The sequence below is a fragment of the Zonotrichia albicollis genome, chromosome 10 (genome assembly GCF_047830755.1).
Source record: "Zonotrichia albicollis isolate bZonAlb1 chromosome 10, bZonAlb1.hap1, whole genome shotgun sequence".
NCBI lineage: Eukaryota > Metazoa > Chordata > Aves > Passeriformes > Passerellidae > Zonotrichia > Zonotrichia albicollis.
In genome coordinates, this window is record NC_133828.1 from 9,570,483 (window position 1) to 9,590,922 (window position 20,440).

Here is a 20,440-nt window from a genome sequence, read left to right on the forward strand (position 1 = left end):
ATCATGACCACCAACTCATGGCCCACTGACCCAAAAAGAAGAGAAAGACTGAGCATGTGAACTAATTGGCATGAGAAGCAAGAGAATCATTAATCAACAGAAGATAGAATACTAATTAAAAAGAGAAGTATGTAACCTGTAGCCAATAAACATTAATGCGACTTTTCCCTAAAGTTTTGGTAGTCTCCATGATGGCTCTGTGGATTTGCCACCCAGCCCCCCACTCTGTGCAGAACTGTAGATGAATCAAGTGCCTCGACTCTGTGTGAGGATCGTCCTCTTGCAGAGCAGGTGGAAGAACTCCAGGGACAGCAGCGAGAGCGGCTGCCAGCCCCCGGCAGAGGGGCAAGCAGGGCATTGATAAGGCGAGGGGGTGCTTTGGATGTTCCAGGGGGACAGGAGGGTTAAGGGCGTTGGTGCGAAGCTGTGTCTGGGGGGCCGAGGAGGCGGCCCGGGGCAGGGCTATCTCTAGAGGAGGCACAGGAGACACGAAAGGCTCGTGATTCCCGGAAAAGGCGCGCCCTGGTGCGCGGGGAATCGAAAGCGAAAGCGACGGTCGAGGAGCGGCCGGGCAGCCATGGAGGGGCAGCGGCCGTGCTCCTTCCCGCTGCTGGTGCGGGGGGACTGGGGCCCCGCCGAGCCGCCGCCCTCGCTCAGGAAGAAGCTGCTCTGCTACTTCCAGAGCCAGAAGCGCTCGGGCGGCGGCGAGTGCGAGCTGCGGACCGGGACCGACAGCGGGACCATCCTCGTCTGCTTCGCCCGGCCCGAGGGTGAGCGGCCGGGGCGGATCGGGGAGAGGGGACCCGGCGAGGGCAGGGTCCGGGATTAGCGTGTGGGCGCCCTGCGGGGATGCTGGGGTTGTAAATCGCAAGTCTAAACTTTCTGCAAGTTGAAAAAGATTGTTGCGTGTAATACCATATCCCGTCTGGTACGTGATGTGCAATATCTGTAGTATATAATATGTCGTATACACCCCCTCCTGTGCAATATAGAATAGACAGTATGTAAACTTGGTGTGATTCTTGCGGATGTGCTGTGCAGGTACAAAAGTTGGAGTCGATCTTTGTGGGTCCCTTCTAACTCAGAATGTGATATTTACTTATATATATGCCTAGATTTGGTGCTTAGCACTAGCCTCTGGTTTGTGTTTGGCATAAAGGCTGTAAGTGAATAAATATATCCTAGGAGGAATATATATATGCATACTCATCTTGATGTGCAGTAGTATTCTCCAAGCTGCACTGGGAATAATCAATCTTATCATATTTTTATGAACTTGCAGGAAACCGGTAAAGGATTTAGCTGCAGTTGAGTTAAATGTATAGACATGCACAGATACCTATGTACAATGTTTCCTTTTCTTGCCTTAGCATGCTTCCCAGTTGCTGGCTCTCCCTGCTGGTAAGTTCAGGACATACAGCCCCAAGCCATTTCGGCACGGTCTGGAAGAGGATTTTCAAGGCCTGGGGGGGCCGGTACCGGGCCTCTCCGGGTACCACCATGAAACCCGTGACAGACCGAGTTTTGCATCTCTGGCAGTTTTTCTCGGGGAGTAATGTCCTCTGCTATTCTTCCTTCCTTTTTTTTTTTTTTTTTTTTTTTTTTCCCAAGGAAGAAAGCCCCGTGCATTCTGCATCAGCGTTATGAGTTTAAAGCTCTTTCATTTCGCGGGACTGTATATCCTTGTTCCGGCTGAGGTTAACTTTTCCAGGAGCCGGGAGGGCACAGCCAGCTCCCTGGGGAAATTCGATCGCCCCCGAGCCGTGCGGTGGAGCGCGGAAAGGGAAGGGAGGGATGTTTTCCGGCTTTTGCCGAGTGCGTTGTCGGGTGAGCAGCAGCCCGTGAATCGTTCACCTGTCGTGTACACTCTGTTATCAGTACTGATGTCATTCCTGCTCATTTTTCTTACTTCGTTGCTGTTTGTTTGTAGTTTATTGTTCTCATCTCGTCCTGTAATGCTTAACGTTTTTGTGCCTTCAGTTCTCCTCGCCATCCTGCCACGGCGAGGGGAGCTCACTACCTAGCGGCGAGGTCTGGCTCCTTTCAGTGGAAACAGTAAATTGCAGAATACCATTCTTAAACTGCAACAGTGTCATAATGATGGGAAAGTGCCGTGCAATGTAAAGCTGTGTTTCCGTTCAGATTTTAACAGGGCTTTTTTGCTTTTATTTAGTCAAGGAACGAGTTCTTGGGAGACAGTCTCATCAGTTGCATTTGGAAGGAGAAGGAAAATTGAGGTTGTTTGTCACAGAGTCTGAAACAGCACGAGCTACTAAAGAGGAAACATTTGAAGAAAAATCAGTTCCCACAAAGGTGAATAAAAATTAACCAGAGCTTTGAAATAGTGGTGAGAGTGTCTAATCTGTCACTGATATTTGGCTTTCATTTTATTTTAGGCTTTGGATGCCATGAACAGCCTTCAAACAAAAGGTAAAATGTTATCCATCACTCTATGTGTTGATTCTTCAGAAAACAAAAGTGTTGGTGCTTTTCTCCACACATGGCCTCTAGTTCTCTAAGTTGTCATCTATTTTGTAGTTACACTAGAGAGGAAATCTTCAGATCCTGCTCTCAGTTGCTTCCTTGAGTCAGCCTGGCTTTGGACAGAGTGGAGGAGGTGACTCCTTCAGCAGTCTAGAAATTAGTAGCTAGCATCTGAAGAACTGTTGCTTCTTATTTCTTTAGTTTTCTTCTTGGTGGTGGTGGTGGTATGCCTTGAAAGGCAGCTGTCTTTTGGAGACGTTATGGCTTTGGTATCAGTAGTTTTTGTACCTCAGTGAGCAGGCAGAGCCAGCCTGTTGGTCATTCACCTCTGGCCTCATCTGTCTGCAAAGCTGGTGACGTGCTTGCCCCTGGCAGACCCTGGACTTCTGGGATACTCAGTGGGCACCTCTGATATATTTTCTATTTGCAAGATGTTGTTGCATCCCTGTGAGCCCTTTGTGCACACGGGCCCTCCAGCTCTGTCATGCTGGGCTGATGGCAGGGCACAACGGTGTCAGGAGGCTTTACACCAAGTCACACAAAACTACCTGTGGTGCCTGTGGATGTCCTGAGCTATGTTCAGGCTTGTTTTGGCCTGCACGGGGCTGAGAAACAGCTGCAGAGGCTGCAAGGTCTCTGCCAATCCTTACTGACATCTGAGCAGCTGGTCTGTTATCTCAATGGATTTTAGTTTTGTTTAGTCTCTGACCAGAGACATACCAGTGACATTGGTCTGTTTTTGTGCCACCAAAAAAGCTGCCTGCAGCCCTGCAGAATATTGCATCTGGGCTGTTTTGGATCTCAAAATGTTCAGTGGTACCCTGCAGTATTTGTTTGGTTAACAATCTCTTTTCTTGGGAAAGGAAAAGAGAGAAAGGGTAAGAAGAATCTGTTCATTCCAGGAAATGTGTACCAACATTTTATGTGCCTTATCTTTCTGCTGCAGAGGATACAAAAGCCTTGAAGAATGCAGAGAGTTTTGTTCCAAGCAGTGAACTCCAGGAGGAGGTTGACTCTGCAGAGGCCTCACCGTCGGTGGTATTTGAGAACATAGAGAAATGCAGTCCAAAGTGCTTAGAGATGCTGTTGGAGAACATCAGTGGCCTGACTGTGGATGCTGACTTTACTGTTGAACTGATACCTGAAATAAATGTTGCTGTAGCAAACTTTTTAAAAAATATTGGTAAGACAGGACGACACCATTATTAATTTCCATGTATAAGCATGAGTGATAGCTTTCAGAGCTCAATTCCTCTCCCATTAGAGATCCAGACTGTTTTAAAAAAGCACCTGGATCGCAGTCTCTCAAGAAAAATGTCTTATATGCAGCCCCACAAAAGTGCCTGTGATCCAAATGTTACACTTAGAAAATGGTGGTATCTTTATTATTGAAATTGAATTAGAATGTTTTGTTGTTTTTATCTTATTTTGGACTAGATGAAGAAGAATTGAAAGTGCACTGAGTGTAGGGATTATATAAAGTCTCCTTTAGAGAAGACAGTAAACTTATGAGATGGGAACAGAGACATAGTGGTAGTGAATAGCAGAGAGTAACATGCTTGTGTGCTTTTCCTGTTTCTTTACAACACAGAGTTATTTGGCACCAGAGACAATTTTGTTCCAGATATGGGGAATAAACTCTGCTCATTTCTCTGCCTGAAGTGATAGCCAGGGCTGATAATGACATAGGAAAACACAGTCAGTCCTTACTGCTCTTCTGTTTACAGATACTAAGGAACTCGTCGAAAAATGTTCACAGCACAAGAGAGTCAGAGAATTCAACATGACTGCCTGGCTTCTAGAATCAACACAGAGCATCAAGGCTGAAAACCTACCAGAGAGCATTTCCTCAGACTACCTCACAGTGTACTTTGAGAGTGCACGGAATGGAGGGGGGCCCGTGGCAGATGTCCAGCTCTTCCCTGAGGAGAACTCAGCCATCATTACATTCTGTGACCACAAAGGTAATTCTGTCCTTTGCCTGACCAAGGTACTCACAGGCAGATAACCTGCCAGGAAGTTACAGAAAATATGGGCATTGGGAAAAGCCTGGCTTTCTGTTACTGAAGTCAGTGTACACTGTCCTGTTCCTAGGAAGTGCTCTGGATGTAGAAATACTGCTGCATGTCTAGGGATGCAGTATCTGTTGGGGGGGGGGGGGGTTGTTTGTTTTGGTTTTTGTTACCAGAGATTTATTTCAATATCTGCCTTGTCCATGGGGTTTTCTCACTGGTGTTCTTTCCCTATTTGCAGAGGTTTGAATATGCAATGTAAAATTAATGGTACTTACAGGTAAAGGGACAGAGCAGAATCAATGTCACTAGGTCAATGACTTAGTGTCAGTAACACAGTTAACTCAGAAACTAAATAAGGTCCAATATCCTCATTTCAAGCTAATTAAGTCAAATATCTTCATTATCAGGGAAGAACAGAGCTAAAGAAAAATCTTGTTACTATTTCTTATGTTCCTCGAATCACTATTCAGTTTTTGTGCCAGTGCAACTTCTGGTAAATATCTTTGAGGAGACTCCTGGCCTTCTAAATTTACTTTGACAAAAAGCTTTATCTGCCAGGTGATTTTCTTCAGATTCTCAGGATTTTCTGAAGAATATTTTGTATATGAAGGTAAAACATAATTTGGATCATTGTCATGGAGTTTTAAGCTCCTGCTGACATTATAATTTCTTTGCTTTGTCCATTCCAAGAAAAATGGCAAAAAAAAGGTAAAAATGTGCTGGGACTAGGAGATTTATTTTAAGTTGAGGGTAAGGAGTATTTCATAGTAGTATGTTGATAAGGCCTTGCTCTGTGGTGGAGTTTCCTTGGGAAATGAGCAGGGTGTAGCTCTGCATGGGAATGCAGGCATGAGCATATTTACCAAACAAGCTGGAGCCAAGGCTTCTATCTTGTCCCCTGCAGAGTTGTTTGGAAATCAGAAAGACATAAAAATAGTTCTTTAAAATGAAAGAAAAGGAAAATCAATGTAATAATTCTAAGAACAGAGACATTTGCCTGATTTAATGATACATGTTTGTTTGTACATTTGTGCACTGACTTTCAGATGTAATCACGGTCTTGAAAAAGAAACATTTACTGGACCAGACATTGATTTCTGTACATCCATTTTACCACTCCCTGGGAACAGCTCTCTATGGAGAAGAAAGACCAGCTTTCAAGATGCCAGACCCCATTGGGGTGCCACTTGACCCGTATGTATGGCAGTTTTTACAAAGGCATGCCAATCTGACCCAGGACATAAACCAGGAAATGGCAGTTTGCCATTCTGAGCTCAAATGGCCCCAAGCAGACTGTGCAAACCCAGAAGTTATGCTGTGCCCATCACCATCTCTCTGCAAGCAGAAAAAGCCAATGACTAAGTTGCTCAAGACATGGCAGCAAGATGCTTCCACTGAGTTCTCGCGTATCATGGCACGTTACATAGCTATAAAATGTAAAGTCAATTCATCAGGTTGGGAAGATGTGAAGGAAAGGTTGTCAAAAGATGTTGCTCTGATCTTAACCGATATTTCTGAGGAGATGGTGGTGATTGCAGGCAACAGAGCAGCAGTGGACAGTGCAGAGAAAGAAGTGAGGGAATGCATGAAGCAAAGTGAAAGGGAAAAACAGAGCATAGAAATTTCTGTGTCAGTGATCCCAGGGAAGTATGCTGTGCTGCACAATGCTGGGTTAGAAGAGAATATTCAGAAGGAATATCCATGCCTAAAGCTCTCTTATGATGACAAAAAAAGGACTGTTCAATTGTGTGGATTACCTGCAGAAGTATATAAAGTGAAAGCTGAGTTACTGGAAAAGGTATTGAGTATGCCATGTACATCAGTTACCATTGACCCCCATGTTTTCCACTATCTACAGTGTGTAGATAATAAAAGAACATCAGATATATTATTCATTAGGGAAAAAATTATTGCTTTTTATGAACTTCAGGATGATACTGTGTTGCTATATGGAGATGCTCACAAAGATCTTCTAGAAGCAGAAAAGCAAATAAAAACAGGTTTAGAAAGCAAGTGCATCAATTTGGGGGATGGTGAAGTTACTAAAAAGGATCAGTGGAGCAATCTTTTTCTCTCCTTGCTCAAGACATATAATTCTTCCCAGGAAATTGTCATCACTTGGGAGTCCGTTGGAAAAGAAAATAAAATGATTATTGCTGGCTTTTCTAAGGCTGTAACAGAGGTTTATCAGAGACTTAATGCTTTTGTAGATAGAAACAAAATCATTAAAAGAGTAATCCCAGCTAAATCAGCGGTAATAGTGCAGTTTGTAGAGAATGAGAAGTCTGGCGTTTGTAAAGAATTGAAGAAGAAAGGTGTGACAGTACGTTTTGGCACCAAGACACCGTATATTTCTCTGAGGGGACCAAAAGCAGAAGTGCTAGAAGCATTCACCATGTTTGAAATAACTGTCTCATCCCTTTACTCAAAAAATGTGCCAATTGATAAACCAGGGGCAAAGGAGTTCTTCACCGACAGGAAAGATTTATGTATTTTAGAAGCAAAACAGAAATATAGCTGTTTCATTAGGATTAAGGAAGAAGAAGAAGAAGAGCAGAAGGGTGGAAAAGCTGGTAATAAAGTGGAAAGAAAAGCCTACTATGAAAAAAACCTGCCAGGTGGAATTATGGTAGGAGTGTATAGTGGTGACTTGTGTGACTACCCGGTTGATGTTGTGGTGAATGCATCCAATGAAAAACTAAAACACATTGGTGGCCTGGCTGAGGCACTGTCAAGAGCAGCTGGGCCAGCACTGCAGGAGGAGTGTGATGAGCTGGTGAGGAGGCTGGGGGATTTGCAGCCTGGTGACGCCGTGATGACGCGCGCCGGGAAACTGCCCTGCAAGAACGTCATCCACGCCGTCGGGCCCAGGTGGAGCGAGAGGGAATCACAAAAGTGCATGTGGTTGTTGAAGAAGACAGTGAAAAAATGTCTACAACTAGCTGATATATACAATCATCGTTCCATAGCTCTGCCTCCTATAAGTGGAGGGATTTATGGCTTTCCACCACAGATCTGCGCGGATTCAATTGTGTCCTCCATCAGGGAGACCTTGGAAGAACTCATGGAGGACAGAAACTTGAAGGAGATCCATCTTGTGAGTAATTCAGAAGAAATTGTTCAGGTTCTGAGTGAGACAGTAAAAAAAGTATTTTCAGTTAAATCATTCTCCCCAAAATGGCCGACACTGAACAAAAGCCAGAAGGAGAATAGAAAAGGGGATCTGAAGATGATTACAACAAATGAAGGACTTTGCATCCGAGTGGAGAAGAAGAATATTCAGGAAGCTGTGGTAAGTCTTTACTTTTCTGACTGCTTTCTAACTTAATGGTAAGATCTTTCGGTTTAAATGAAAAAGGACAGACAGTAGGTTTTACAAGTACTTGCAACATAAGGAAAAAAAGCTGTGTGCTAGCTAAACAAGGATGCAAGCTTGCAAAACTTGAGTGTAGGTTGAGATCTGTTACTGCAGCCATTTCTAGAGGGCGGCTGTGAATTTCAGAATGTTTCAATTCCCAGCTAAATCTTGTTTGTTTCCTAGATCTAAGGCCAACAAGTAAAAGAGTGTTGTTTTTTTTTTTTTTTTTTTCTTAAAGGGGAAATACAAAAGTACTTTGTAAAAGTAACTGTCTTGGGTGGGTATTAGGGGAAATAGGTACCGGTCTGGGCTGCTGTTTTGGGTATCCACTGGCATCTTGTTTCTTTTGCTGTGTGTTGCATTGGTAGGGCTTCTAATCTTGGTGCATTTTTTTGTTGGAATTCTAGCTGTAGCTGTTTTCATTGTAATCTTGTTGCAGACGGATGTTGTTGTCAACAGCGTTGGCACAGATCTGCTCTTTGGCGAGGGGCCTCTTTGCAAAGCCGTGCTGGAAAGAGCTGGGCCAGCTCTCAAAGTTGAGTTTGACACCAAGAAACAAAGTCAGAACTCAGGTCCTGGGAGTGTGATCTGCACCAGTGGCCATGCTATGGCCTGCAAGTCTATCTTTCATGCCATAATACCCAAGTGGGGTGGAGGACAGACAGAGAAGGTATATTTTAATTATTAACCCCAAATCCACCCCAGCTATATATTTGTTTGGGATCTGGCCTGAAATTTCAGGTTTAAATATAGTTAATTTAGATGGCTTGACTCCATTCTCTTCTGTTGGAGTGACCTTAAAGATGTCTTGATGCACTCAGAGCTGCTTATCATACTGGGTTTCTTTGGAACTAATAATAAATTATGCCTTTAGAAAAAAGTACCTTTGCTGTGTTTTACAGGAACTAGAAGATGCAATCAATTTCTGCTTGAAGAAAACTGAAGAACTTGGACTGAAAACAATCACTTTCCCAACTATTGGGGCTGGAGGATTTGGATTTCCTAAAATCCTTGTTTCTAAATTAATGTTTGATGTGGTATTCAAGTTCAGTAGTAGTCACACTCTGAAGAATCTCCAGGAAGTTCATTTTCTCGTGCTACCACAAGATCTTGATAGCGTTCAGGTAGTTCTTCTCAGGACAAATCTGTTTTCGTAACATACTGCTCTAGTTACACTTTAATAATCTGTTTTACTTATACTGCTTTCTAAGGGAATAATTTGGCACTTTCTTACTGCTATGGACCAGCAACAGTGGGATGTCTTTCCAGTGTCTGAAATATAAACTCTGAGCAAGCAGAAGCTGCAGACAAAACTGGCCTTGCTGTTGGCACTGTAAGGGCTTTTAGATGCTTCCTTATCTTTTGCCAGAGGAGTTCTAGCAATGCAGAGCTATCTCTTATCACACTGTCCACACTGGGCCTTCTGCTGTTATTAACAATTAAATATGACTATAAAATGTGTGAGGTGTCTCAGCAAGAGGCTACTGTTAAGACTGTTAATGTTAATAACAGAAACATTCAGTGTACATACTGTGAAATACTATCTTGAATACTTTTTTTCTCTTCTTAGGCTTTTACCACTGAACTAGCACGTAGGGCAGGTGAAAGTGGCACTGCTGCAGCAGCACAGCCAAGTAAGTTGTGTAGAGGTGGGACAGAATGTAAATGCTGTTATGTGGTTTTATGTGTATCAGGAAACAAAAGAAATGTCATCAGGGCACAGGGCATTTTTTGTCCTCTTAATGGACTTGCATTCTTAAATGTCATTTGTAAAATTCTTAGGGAGGAATTTCTTTTGTTGAGGGCATGCTGAACTCTTAGTGAGGCCGATCTTATCAAAACAAAAAGGGTGTTCTGATAGGAGACACAGTAGTTTGTCCTGCTTAAAGGATATAAGAATTTGCAATCACTTGGCCAAACAAGCCATAAATAACATGTATTTCTGTAGCTTTAGTCTCCTACAAATATATATTTATATATACAGAGTGGAAAATTTCCTTTCCATTTATTAATTGACAATAGTGGGACACAATAGCCAAAACATGAGTGTACTTCAACAAGGACAGAGGCTTATTTGTAAGGACATAAAGCCCTTCCTCCTCAGTTGCTGAGTATCAAAGGATGAAATTAAGAGCGGGCAGATAAAATACAAGTTAGGTTAGATAAATTTAGACTACAAGAAAGGAATAGTTTTGTGAAGGTAAGTATGAAATAACTTACAAAAGGGATGTGATCTGATCTCCGTTACTGGCAACACTTAAGCTGGATGCTCCATTTCTTGTAAGAATTAATTCAGGAAACTCTGTTACAGAGCTGGTCAGATCAGATAAACCAGAAGCCATTTTCTGAATTCATATTGCATAAATTTACAGGAATAGAAATGGTTTCACTTCCATAGCACAAACAGGAAGAATACTGTACCTCTCAGCTTTCAGCAATGGAATAAAGAGAAAAACAGAGACACTCTACATCCATCAAACTGATCTAGAGCATATTCCTTAAAAGGATAAGGAGTTTCAATCAGTGGAAGAGAATAACACTCCAAACTGAAGGAGAAGTGATTTAATGTATTTTTCTTTCCCATGCAGGTTTCATCAGCCCTGTTTCTACTAACCTGTTGGGAGCTCATGAAATGAAGATTGGTTCCATCACATTGCATGTAATTAGTGGAGATATTACCAAGGAAGATACAGAGATTATTGTAAACATAACAAAGTCAACCTTTGATGGCAAAGCAGGTAATATATTGAATATGTAGTTCTTTAGCAATAAATCTGGGCTAGTTTTTAGAAGGGGGTACAGAAAAAATTGTCCACAAGGGAAACTTTTATGAAGCATTTTTCAGATGAGTTATTTTCGTGAAGAGTTATGATTAGCCAGGAAATAGAGTTATGATTAGCCAGGAAATAAACAGGTTTTTACATGTCCTGAATATTTGCTTTCATTTTCGAACAGAAGGCATCTGACCATACTTTTCTTGCTTAAAACCACAAGTGTTAAAATGGAATTTTTAGATTAAGTGTAATTCTAAAAAAAATGCTCTTATCCTAAAATGTTTCACTGGAAGACAAAACTCTGGTTAAGTAAATTGCCCTATAAGAAGCAGAGGGTTTTCACATAGTGAATTATAAGCATGCAAGATACCAAATGAAACCAGTTCAAAGCCATTGGAGAGTTTGGTGAGAAACATATGGGTTTGGTGAGTGAAACAATGAAATAGGAGTTTTTAATGACTTCTAACCAGCAGTGAAGGAAACGTTCTCTCTGCAGCCAGAGCTGTGTGTCATGGACAGTACTTAGGGAAACTGTCACAGTTTTGAACTTTGTGGTATCTTGCCATCCAGCAATTTAGGGTATTTGTAGGGTACAGAAGTTGGGTAGAGTTTTGAGTAAAGATAATTGTGGAGACTTAATGAATGTGTGTGCTTTTCTTGTGTGATTTAAGGGGTCTTCAAAGCAATTATGGATGCTGCTGGTCCCCAGGTAGCAAATGAATGTGCTCAATATGGTATGTTAAAGTCTATTTTTTTTGATAATTTTTTTTTGTCGTGTTCATTCTCACTGAAAACTTAAAGTTGCTTTATAATTCTCTACTCTGACATAATTGTTTTATCTGAATAATACAGCTTTCACTTTTAGGAGCTTTGAAAAGTCCCCTTCTTGTTTTGACATATTACCTTGAGAATTTTTCTTTTCATAGTTGTTTATCAATAACTAAAACATCTGTGTGTTACACACATTATTCTCATACTGGATCCAAAACACAGCCCTGAAGTGGCTAAGAGGAAAACTAGCTCTGTTCCAGCTGAAATCAGGACAACCCTGATCATAAGTTCTTCCATAGTCTGCATTCTGCCAGACCAGCAGAGCAGTAAAATTCCAGCTCATGGTGGTTGGTCTCTGCAAGCACAGAAAGGGATATTTTAGATGCATAACCTAAATGTGCCTGCTCTGAGTCTGGAAACTGATTTTCAAGATGGAGTTTCCTGGATTTTTTTCCCAGCCTTTGGCTCTGTAGGGAACATTTGTACAAACACATTTATCATTAACTTCAAATCAGGTAAATGTCTCAGTTCTTAGAACTATTACACTGATTCTTACATTGATTTTTCTTTCATTTTAAAGAACTATTTTTATGTCTTTCTGATTTACAAACTACTCTGTAGGGGACAAGATAAAAGCTTTGGCACCAACTTGTTTGGTAAATATGCTCATGCCTGCATTCCCATGCAGTGCTACACCCTGCTCATTTCCCAAGGAAACTCCACCACAGAGCAAGGCCTTATCAACATACTACTATGAAATACTCCTTACCCTCAACTTGAAATAAATCTCCTAGTGCCAGTGTAGTTTTTACTTTTTTGTTGGAATGGACAAAACATAGAAATTATAATGTTGGCAGGAACCTAAAACCCCATTACAGTGTTCCACATTACATTTTACCTTCATGTACAAAATATTCTTCAGAAAATCCAGAGAGTCAGAAGAAAAATCACCAGGCAGATAAAGCTTTTTGTCAAAGTAAATTTATCAGTCTGATTTCAGTGCTTGCAGAGCATCTTACAGTCATTACCTTTGTGATCTGTGAGGTGGTCTGGAACTCTGTGCTCTTCAGTCCATTCATCCTCACAATATGACTCCATTTTGTAAGCAAACATGAGTGTTCTGAGAAATCACAAACATATTTTTAAAAATTCCATATTGTTCTTAAATCTTAATATCAAATGATATTATTTTAGCCACTCAGCTCTGCTGCAGTGTAAGAATTCAGGCTTTTAAGAAAGAAGTTGCATAAGAAAAGTTTTCACATATAAATTAATTTGGCATGCTTTTAAGTAGAAGTGAGATGTATTAAAAGTCATCATAAATTCTTATATTGTCCTCAATAGGAAAATACTTTGTAGCAGGGGTCTTAGGAAATTAGAAAACACACATTTACTTGAATTAATTTCTCAAAGAAACTCTGCAGATTATTTAAAAAGAAAACCAGAATCAAGTAAACCCACAATAAAATAGCTCACAGTGGATTTCTTTCCACTTTTTCCACTTCTCTTGTACTACCAGTATAACAGAAAATACTACCAAAAGAGATTGCCACTTTATAAATATGATGTCTCCTCCTTTATCTTCTCTCTTCCAGCTGGGAAGCATCAAAGTGGCTTTATTACAACACAGGGTGGGAACCTGTTGTGCAGTAAAATCATCCATTTGATTACTGATAACCAGGTGAAGAGTCAGGTCTCCAAAGTGCTTCATGAGTGTGAACAAAGGATGTACAAATCTGTTGCCTTCCCAGCTATTGGAACAGGTTTGTGTTTTCTTGGGAAAGCAATGTGTGATGGGGGCAGTTCAGAAACAGACAAACTTAATATGGGTAACAGTAGACTTGCACAAAAACTGTTCACTGATAGGTGCCTTTTGTTTTTGTTTAGGTCAAGCAGGACTGAGTTCAGCCAAGGTAGCTGATGAAATGTTGGATGCTATTGTGGAATTTGCAAGACAAAAATCAGTACAGCATTTACAGACAATTAAGATCGTGATCTTCCAGACAAATATGCTCAGGGACTTTTATGAAAGCATGAAGAAAAGAGAAAATTCAGATTCATCCACAACAGAATCAGAATCATGGATATCTATGTTTAAGTGTAAGTTATCTTCTGTGTGCATGGGCAAATAAAACTGAAGTTCTTTTATTTACAACTAATAATTGATGTATTTATCCACAGCATTTTTTTGGGGCAGAAAACAATCTTCTGAGAAGAAAAAGTCCATGATTTTGGAGAAGAAAGTTAATTTAGTCACATTTCAAATTTGTGGAGAAAGCCAAGAAAAGGTGGACGCAACTGAGTCCTGGATAAAGGATTTAATTTTAAAGGAACAGTTTGAAAACACCATTTCAGATGAGGCAATTGAAAATTTTGATGAGACGCAATTTGCTATTTTGGATGATCTCCAGAGAAGAAATCAAGTCACCATTGAGGTTTTCAATAAGCTTTCTCCCCCTCAAATTACAATTTCTGGTATTAGCAGGGATGTCTGTTCTGTTTCTCGAAAAGTTCAAGAAATGATCCAAAAAATTAAGTCTACTGAAGAAGAGCAATCCAAGGCAGAACTGCTTTATAACCTGGTAGAATGGAGGTATCTAGGAAGCAATGATAGCTTTGTTGCTTTTGATAAACTGACAAATATGCAGCTGGAGTCTGCCAGAATGGATAAAAAGTCAAATCTGAATGTCAGAATTAAAAATAAGAACTACAAGGTGAATCTGAAGACTCTAAGGGCTACTGATGACCAAGGAAAAATTAGAATCCTTCAACGTGTGACAAAGGGTGAAGGTAAATAACACTTTTGTTAAATTAAAAAAACTTGAATAATTATTATTGAATGACGATTTGGATAAATGCAAGCTCAGGTATCCCAAAGAAGTAAGGTATTCCTTAGCTTTTTTCCTTTTTTCTTTTTTTTTTCCTCAGCCAGGAGTTTTGAGTTTCATAATCAGTGGGAAGTATGAGTGAAATCAGAACATCAGTTTTAAGTGCAAATATTGTCTGCATATATGTGACTGGTGAGCATAGATTTCATGCTTAAATCTGACAAAGGAAGTGGTGTATGAAGAATACATAAAAATCTTATGGAGTTTTGAAGCTTGTTTTAGTTAGATATTGATATGGGGATAATTAGACAAAATTTAAAGCCTTTACAGTGCATTACAGAACCAGTGATGTTTGGAAGAGCAAGAGCACTTGTTGAATGAGGTATTGCAGAAGGTGTTGTCCTCTTTGTCCTCTCTGTGGTTTGTAAGATGTGCCTATGGAGCTGAGCTAGTTGTCTGTCAGTAATGCAAGCTCTGTTTTGCAGATGTGCAGTCAATAGAGCTGCCTAAGGAGTGGACAGACATGCAGAATGAACAGGTCAAAGTGGTGGAGCTCAAGCCATCACATCGTGAATACACAACAGTGGAGAAGGTGTTCAAGACAACATGTGCTAATTTTAACATAGAGAAGGTGATACCATATGGGGTGGGGAAAAAATGTCAATGCTTGGGCAAGAAACAATATACTTCCTAAATATGTGCTTATAAGGTGTCTGCAACCCAATACACCCTTTGTTTGTCAGTCTCCCCAGTACTGCACAGGGTGAATAGAAATCCCAGCAAGTTTCCTAAGAGCTATTCTGCCATTTCTGACATGTAATGGTGCAAAACCAGTGACCATCAGTCTTCAGGCTGACTCTTTGTTCAATTAATGTGGTACTCTCTAGCTAATATGGTATTTCCAATTAGGAAATTCTATATTGAAATGGAGGCATGAGCAAATGCATTCAGAATACAAAGAAAAATACAAAGTCCTTGCAGACTGATATAAAGTTTTGGACTAAATTACAACTTCTCCCCTGTCATCCCAGAGCCTTTCAGACTTGCCTGTCAGTTTTAACCAGTGTCAGTATTTGATCCTGCTTATTTAGAAGTCTGCAACACAATGCACAGAGATTTAATTGCCAGGGAGAAGATGGAATTGTTCTGAATCAAGAGAAGATATAAACAGTAGAAAATACAATCAAATTAGGAGTGAGGATAATGTGCTTAAAAAATTTTCTTCCATCACGAGCTTCAATGAGCATGGTCACGAAAACACACAAAGAGAACAAAATATTAATGTATTACAGAAAAAAAAAATCAAGTTAATGACATTATGTCTTTTTCTGTTAAAAATGCAAAGCTGTTACAGAAGTGTCTTTAGGATTATACTTTGTTGGAGACACTGCTTTCCCTTAAGCTATATTCACATTGTTGGCATAGGGAGCCAGCAACATCCATCCTCCCACCAAGGGATTTTTATAGAGTCATTTCTTATGGGTTGCTAAGCTACACATTACAGGAAGCAATTTTGACTTGCAAGCTTAGATCTAGAAGAGAAACTTAAACTTAACCTAATGCTATTGCTACACTCTGTCCTTTAGTGAGAAAATCATCATAAAGATGATGAGGATGTATAGAAGGCATCTTCATCATTGCCTCTAGCAGTGGTACAGCTGCCTGTTTCTAGAAATGACTGTGCACAGCTACCATGACTGCTGGGTACCTAGGCAAGACAAATGGATACCCAAAATTACTGAGCTTGAAACTCTCTTATGAGCTGCTTTGGTTTGTGATTTTTCAGGATGCCTACATACTCAGTTCCTCTACCCAAACCTCATGCTACCAGGACACAGTGAAAATTGCTCTTTCAGTTTGATTTCATTTTAATGCTTTTCTGCCATGATAAATATTCATCCCTACCCCATTTTCCCTCATATAAATATAGTTAATTTTGTAATTTTGCAGATTGAAAGGATACAAAATCGCATCCTCTGGCAGACATACCAATTAAAAAAAAAATCTATCTGTGAAAAGAACAAAAATCAAAATAATCAAAATAATGAGAGGTTGCTATTTCATGGGACAGCTGCATCCTCATTGAGTTTGATTAACTCCTATGGATTTAATCGTGGATATGCTGGAAAGAATGGTGAGTCATTATCCAAATCAGTTAATTTCCAAGGCATGTATGAGTGCTGCAGGGTGTCAGTGTTATAGTGCTGTCAGCACAACATGAAAACTGAATGAAATTACAGAACACAATAATAAACAACTCCTGAGATTAATCTATATGGACAAAGGAATTGTTCTGTTCAGTTAAGCACTTGTTGCTGGATGCCACCAGGTAAAGGATATCAAAAAGAGTTCCCCTGCTCTGAAATGAAGCCTGGGGAGCTTCTGGGAATTGTTTTGTGTCATTTACCTAGAGAAAGGAACAAGGAACACTATTCAACATCCTTAGCTGATGCAACAGCCACTAGCTGATGCTGTCTCCTCTCCTCTTAGACAAAGACAGGTAGCAAAGTAGAAGTGCAAATCCTTCTCCTGTTGCCTCCAAAGATTAGGACAGTTTAAGATCCCACATCTGTACCAATTTTATGCTTACAAAATCTGTGAGATCCATTAGTTAATTCTTAGCCTTTAATAGTTGTTAGAGACAACTTAAATATTTAACATAAAGATATTATGTAGTAGCTCAAAGCTTGTTCTGTCCACTTCTAGTACAGTCTTGTTATGTGTATTATTTGGCAGCACTCAGAGATGAAGGACAGGATCCAAAGAAGTGGAACATGGACTGAATTGAGCTGCTAGTTGATTTTAGTGGCCATGAAACCTCACTTCAGAAATCCTTAATTTTTGTTCTTAATGTTTTCTTCCTTAAGACAGAGTTGTACATGCCCAGGGCTGATTTGATCTTGACAGAGCTGGGCAGCTTAACTCAGATCTAGCTGATACTTCAGTGTGGTCTGGATCCAAAGACCTTTCTCTGTCTGGATCCTCTGGAGGAACTAACTCTGAGATTTTCTTTAATAAATGAAGCCCAGCATATACAAAATATATCAGGTTGTGCACAGGTAGGAATGGCAGCCACCACTTCTTTTTAAAACATGGTCAGAGGAGATGTAGTTTTGCTTTCCTGCTCTTTGGTAGTGTCAGGAGGTTGGATTTACTCAGGAAGCAAGAGCCCTAGATCCCCATGTCCTCTCTCTGTTTTTCATCCACCTTTTCATCTCAGCTGTGATTAATGATTGGGAAGGCACTCTTGCCTTCTGAGTAGCCAAGCAAAAGTATCCAAAGATCAGGGCAGCCAGATAGGAAGGACCTGTTTGGTCTGAACAGCTTTTTACCAATGTCAGAAAAAAGAAATCTGTCTTGAACAAAGACATGTGATTTCTCTGACTTGCTGAGAAGTGTGACTAGAAAACTATAATTACACTTTTATAGTCATAAGTCCAAAAGTCTCTGAAGAATTGCAATTTGATGGATTGCAGGCTAAACTATGTTAAACAGAGGAGCCCTTTTCTCCATGGGAAAGAGAAGTCAAAACCTGGGTGTTGATACTTATCTGCTATCTATGTGGGTTCATATTTGATTCTGATACAAAGGATTAGTACTAGAATTTTGTGTTTGAACTCTATCCACATTAATAGATTCTGCAGAGTTTAAAAAAAAAGGAGTTTTAGAGATTCTGAAGAGAATAAGAACACTTAACTGTATTTGAAAATGTTGTTTTTCCTACCAGCTGCAGCCATTGGAGATGGAACCTACTTTGCTGTCCATGCAAGTTACTCTGCCCAGGATATTTATTCTGTTCCAGATGTGAATGGCAGAAAGCACATGTACTTGGCTCGGGTCCTGACTGGGCAGTTCTGTGCTGGGAGAGCAGGACTGAAGGCTCCACCAGCAAGGAGCCAAACAGATCCTACTGACCTGTTTGACAGTGTGGTTAATAATGAGTTTAGTCCCACAATGTTTGTCATATTTAATGACATTCAGGCATATCCACAATACTGTATTACTTTCAAATAGTAGAATGATCTTAATAGTCTAGAAAATTTTAGTGCCTTTTACATTTAAGAATTTACAGAGCAATTTTAAATTCTTTTTACATCTAGGTTTCTTCTTTATTGATCTATCCATGTGTTGAAATATGTCTTCAAATTATCAACAGGACAAACATAAGCAAATATTTTAGAGCATGCTATTTCAGTACTCACATCTCAAGTTCAGTTATGCAGAGATGTAGGCAAGAGCTGTGAGAACAACTTTAACTTCTTCCTGCACAAGGCACAGGGGAGTGGTAGAGGAGGAAGCTGCTCTGCCTTACCTGTGGCCAGCAGTAAGAGGTGTGGGGTAGGTCAGAGAACCCTGCATGTTCCTGTTTCCAGTAGTCACCATAAAGCACTTTCTTGTGAGAATTTATTTAAAATGCTCTGTGCTGAGGGAATCTGAAAGGTCTTTTGCAATCAAAGCAGTGCTGTGATTTTAATTACCTCACCCACCAGCAGAGTTTTCAGTCATCCTTAGGTATCCACTCAGCCTTGTTGGTGCTAAAAGTCTAGAAGAAAAAGAATGCCAATATGAACATGCACTTTGCATTAATTATTTCAGACCCCTTACCTACCTGTCTGTTCCCCTAGCATACTTTGGTTATTCCTTAGGTATAAATCACTGTATTCATACCCAATTATTAGGGCAATTCTCTGTAGTCTCCTCCTGTTACTTCCAGCTTCCACAAAGTAATTGCTTTTGCAATTTTCAAGACTGGAAAGAGAGACTTTAATTTTTTTCTTTTTGATACTGAATCATTAACCCTTCTGTAGAATCACCAATCTGCAGAGTCAACTACAGAGGCATAACTCATTTTACATGCTTAAACAACTTGAAAACTTTTAAAGTTCTCTAAAAACTGTAAATAATAGAATCTTTTCAAGTAGTGCTTTTAAATCACATCCTAACCTTAAAACTGCCAATCAAAAGCCATATATGCAGTTTAAAAAAAGTAGTTTCAAAAAGCTACATTGTATTGCTGAGCTGCTAGAGGTACACACTTCACTTAAAAGTGTTGCTTCATATTTGAATTTGTTACAGTGATGCAATAAAGATTTCCAAGACAAAATGGTTTTCTTGTATTGTCTGAGTGACTTGTGTGTACAACTTCCAGATGAAATTATTCTGCCTTAGTCAAAAAAAGACCTGTGCTGCAAATAGCTGCCATGATGTCTTAAAACTTTGTCATGATGTTCTCATTGTCTGCAAAGAGGAAAAGGGTTTACAGTATTTGCAATATAAACAATTTCTGCTTTTCACAGCATACTGCCCATGCAGCACTTCAGATGAATAAATGTCCTGCATAAATTCCCATTTAAAGCAAAGCAGTGTTACACCCACTTTAATAGATTTTGTTCCCTGTGAAAAGGGAACAAAATCTATTTTGTTCCCTTTTCTATTTCTATCTGACTCCTTTAATATTTTTCTGCTTTTGGGGGTATTTTTCTGTGTCATGGAAACACTGCAGCAGCCAGAGCAACTCGGTTTAGCTGAAAGCACCAGGCATCCACTGGCTTCTCCCATTGTTGTCACCAAGCAGCTTGGAGAGCCAGGACACACCGCTTTGTATTTGTGTGGCCCTTTTTATACCTGAATATCTTGGAAAGCAGCAGGAGCTGCAAGATAAAGCACCTCAAAAGCCCAGATAACTTTCATCACTGGTGGTAAAAGTTTCTTCAGTCATTTCCATACCAGAAATGGGGGGTTCCTCTGTTGTGCAGTGTTTGTGGACTGAGAAGCTGGAAAAAGCCTGTGTTGTGTGTGATTAATAAAATCCCAGTCACAAAAGGAACTGGGTGTGCTGTTTGACAGATGGCTGGCTATGAACCAGCCCATGCCCAGATGGCTATCAGTGCCATCCTATCCTGGCTTGTACCAGCAATAGTGTGGCCACAGGACCAGGGCCGTGACTGTCCCTTGTGCTGGGCACTCATGAAGCATCTTAAGTTCTGTGCTTATTTTTGGGCCCATCACGACAATAAAGGCATTTAGGTGCTGGAGTGTGTCCAGAGAAGGGAACAGAGCTGGGGAAACTCACCCTGGAGAAAAGGAGGCTCGGGATGTACAACACCCTGACAGGAGGCTGTAGCCAGGTGGGGGTCGGGTTCTTCTCCCATGTTACGAGCGACAGGATAAGAAACCGCCTCAAGGGTTTAAGTGGAACATAGGGGAAAA

The 20,440-nt window shown here is 40.4% G+C and overlaps 1 protein-coding gene across 1 annotated transcript; it reads left to right on the top strand.

The window, feature by feature from the left end:
- Nucleotides 1-520: 520 nt before the first annotated feature.
- On the top strand, nucleotides 521-19,353 carry LOC102067787 (protein mono-ADP-ribosyltransferase PARP14). Its single transcript, XM_026794000.2, has 17 exons — nucleotides 521-770; nucleotides 2,174-2,313; nucleotides 2,397-2,430; nucleotides 3,431-3,667; nucleotides 4,212-4,448; nucleotides 5,546-7,791; nucleotides 8,297-8,527; nucleotides 8,760-8,981; nucleotides 9,428-9,491; nucleotides 10,446-10,595; nucleotides 11,303-11,365; nucleotides 12,998-13,165; nucleotides 13,290-13,502; nucleotides 13,584-14,192; nucleotides 14,716-14,861; nucleotides 16,181-16,364; nucleotides 17,958-19,353. Exons 1-17 carry the CDS (start codon nucleotides 578-580, stop codon nucleotides 18,242-18,244), a joined length of 5,424 nt encoding a protein of 1,807 aa, XP_026649801.2. The 5' UTR covers nucleotides 521-577; the 3' UTR covers nucleotides 18,245-19,353.
- The last annotated feature ends 1,087 nt before the right edge of the window (nucleotides 19,354-20,440 follow it).

Coding starts and splice junctions, on each gene's coding strand:
- LOC102067787 (XM_026794000.2), top strand. CDS start 578: ATGGAGGGGCAGCGGCCGTGCTCCTTCCCGCTGCTGGTGCGGGGGGAC. Junction 8,528..8,759: donor GTGGAGGACAGACAGAGAAG/GTATATTTTAAT, acceptor TGTGTTTTACAG/GAACTAGAAGATGCAATCAA. Junction 11,366..12,997: donor AAATGAATGTGCTCAATATG/GTATGTTAAAGT, acceptor TCTCTCTTCCAG/CTGGGAAGCATCAAAGTGGC.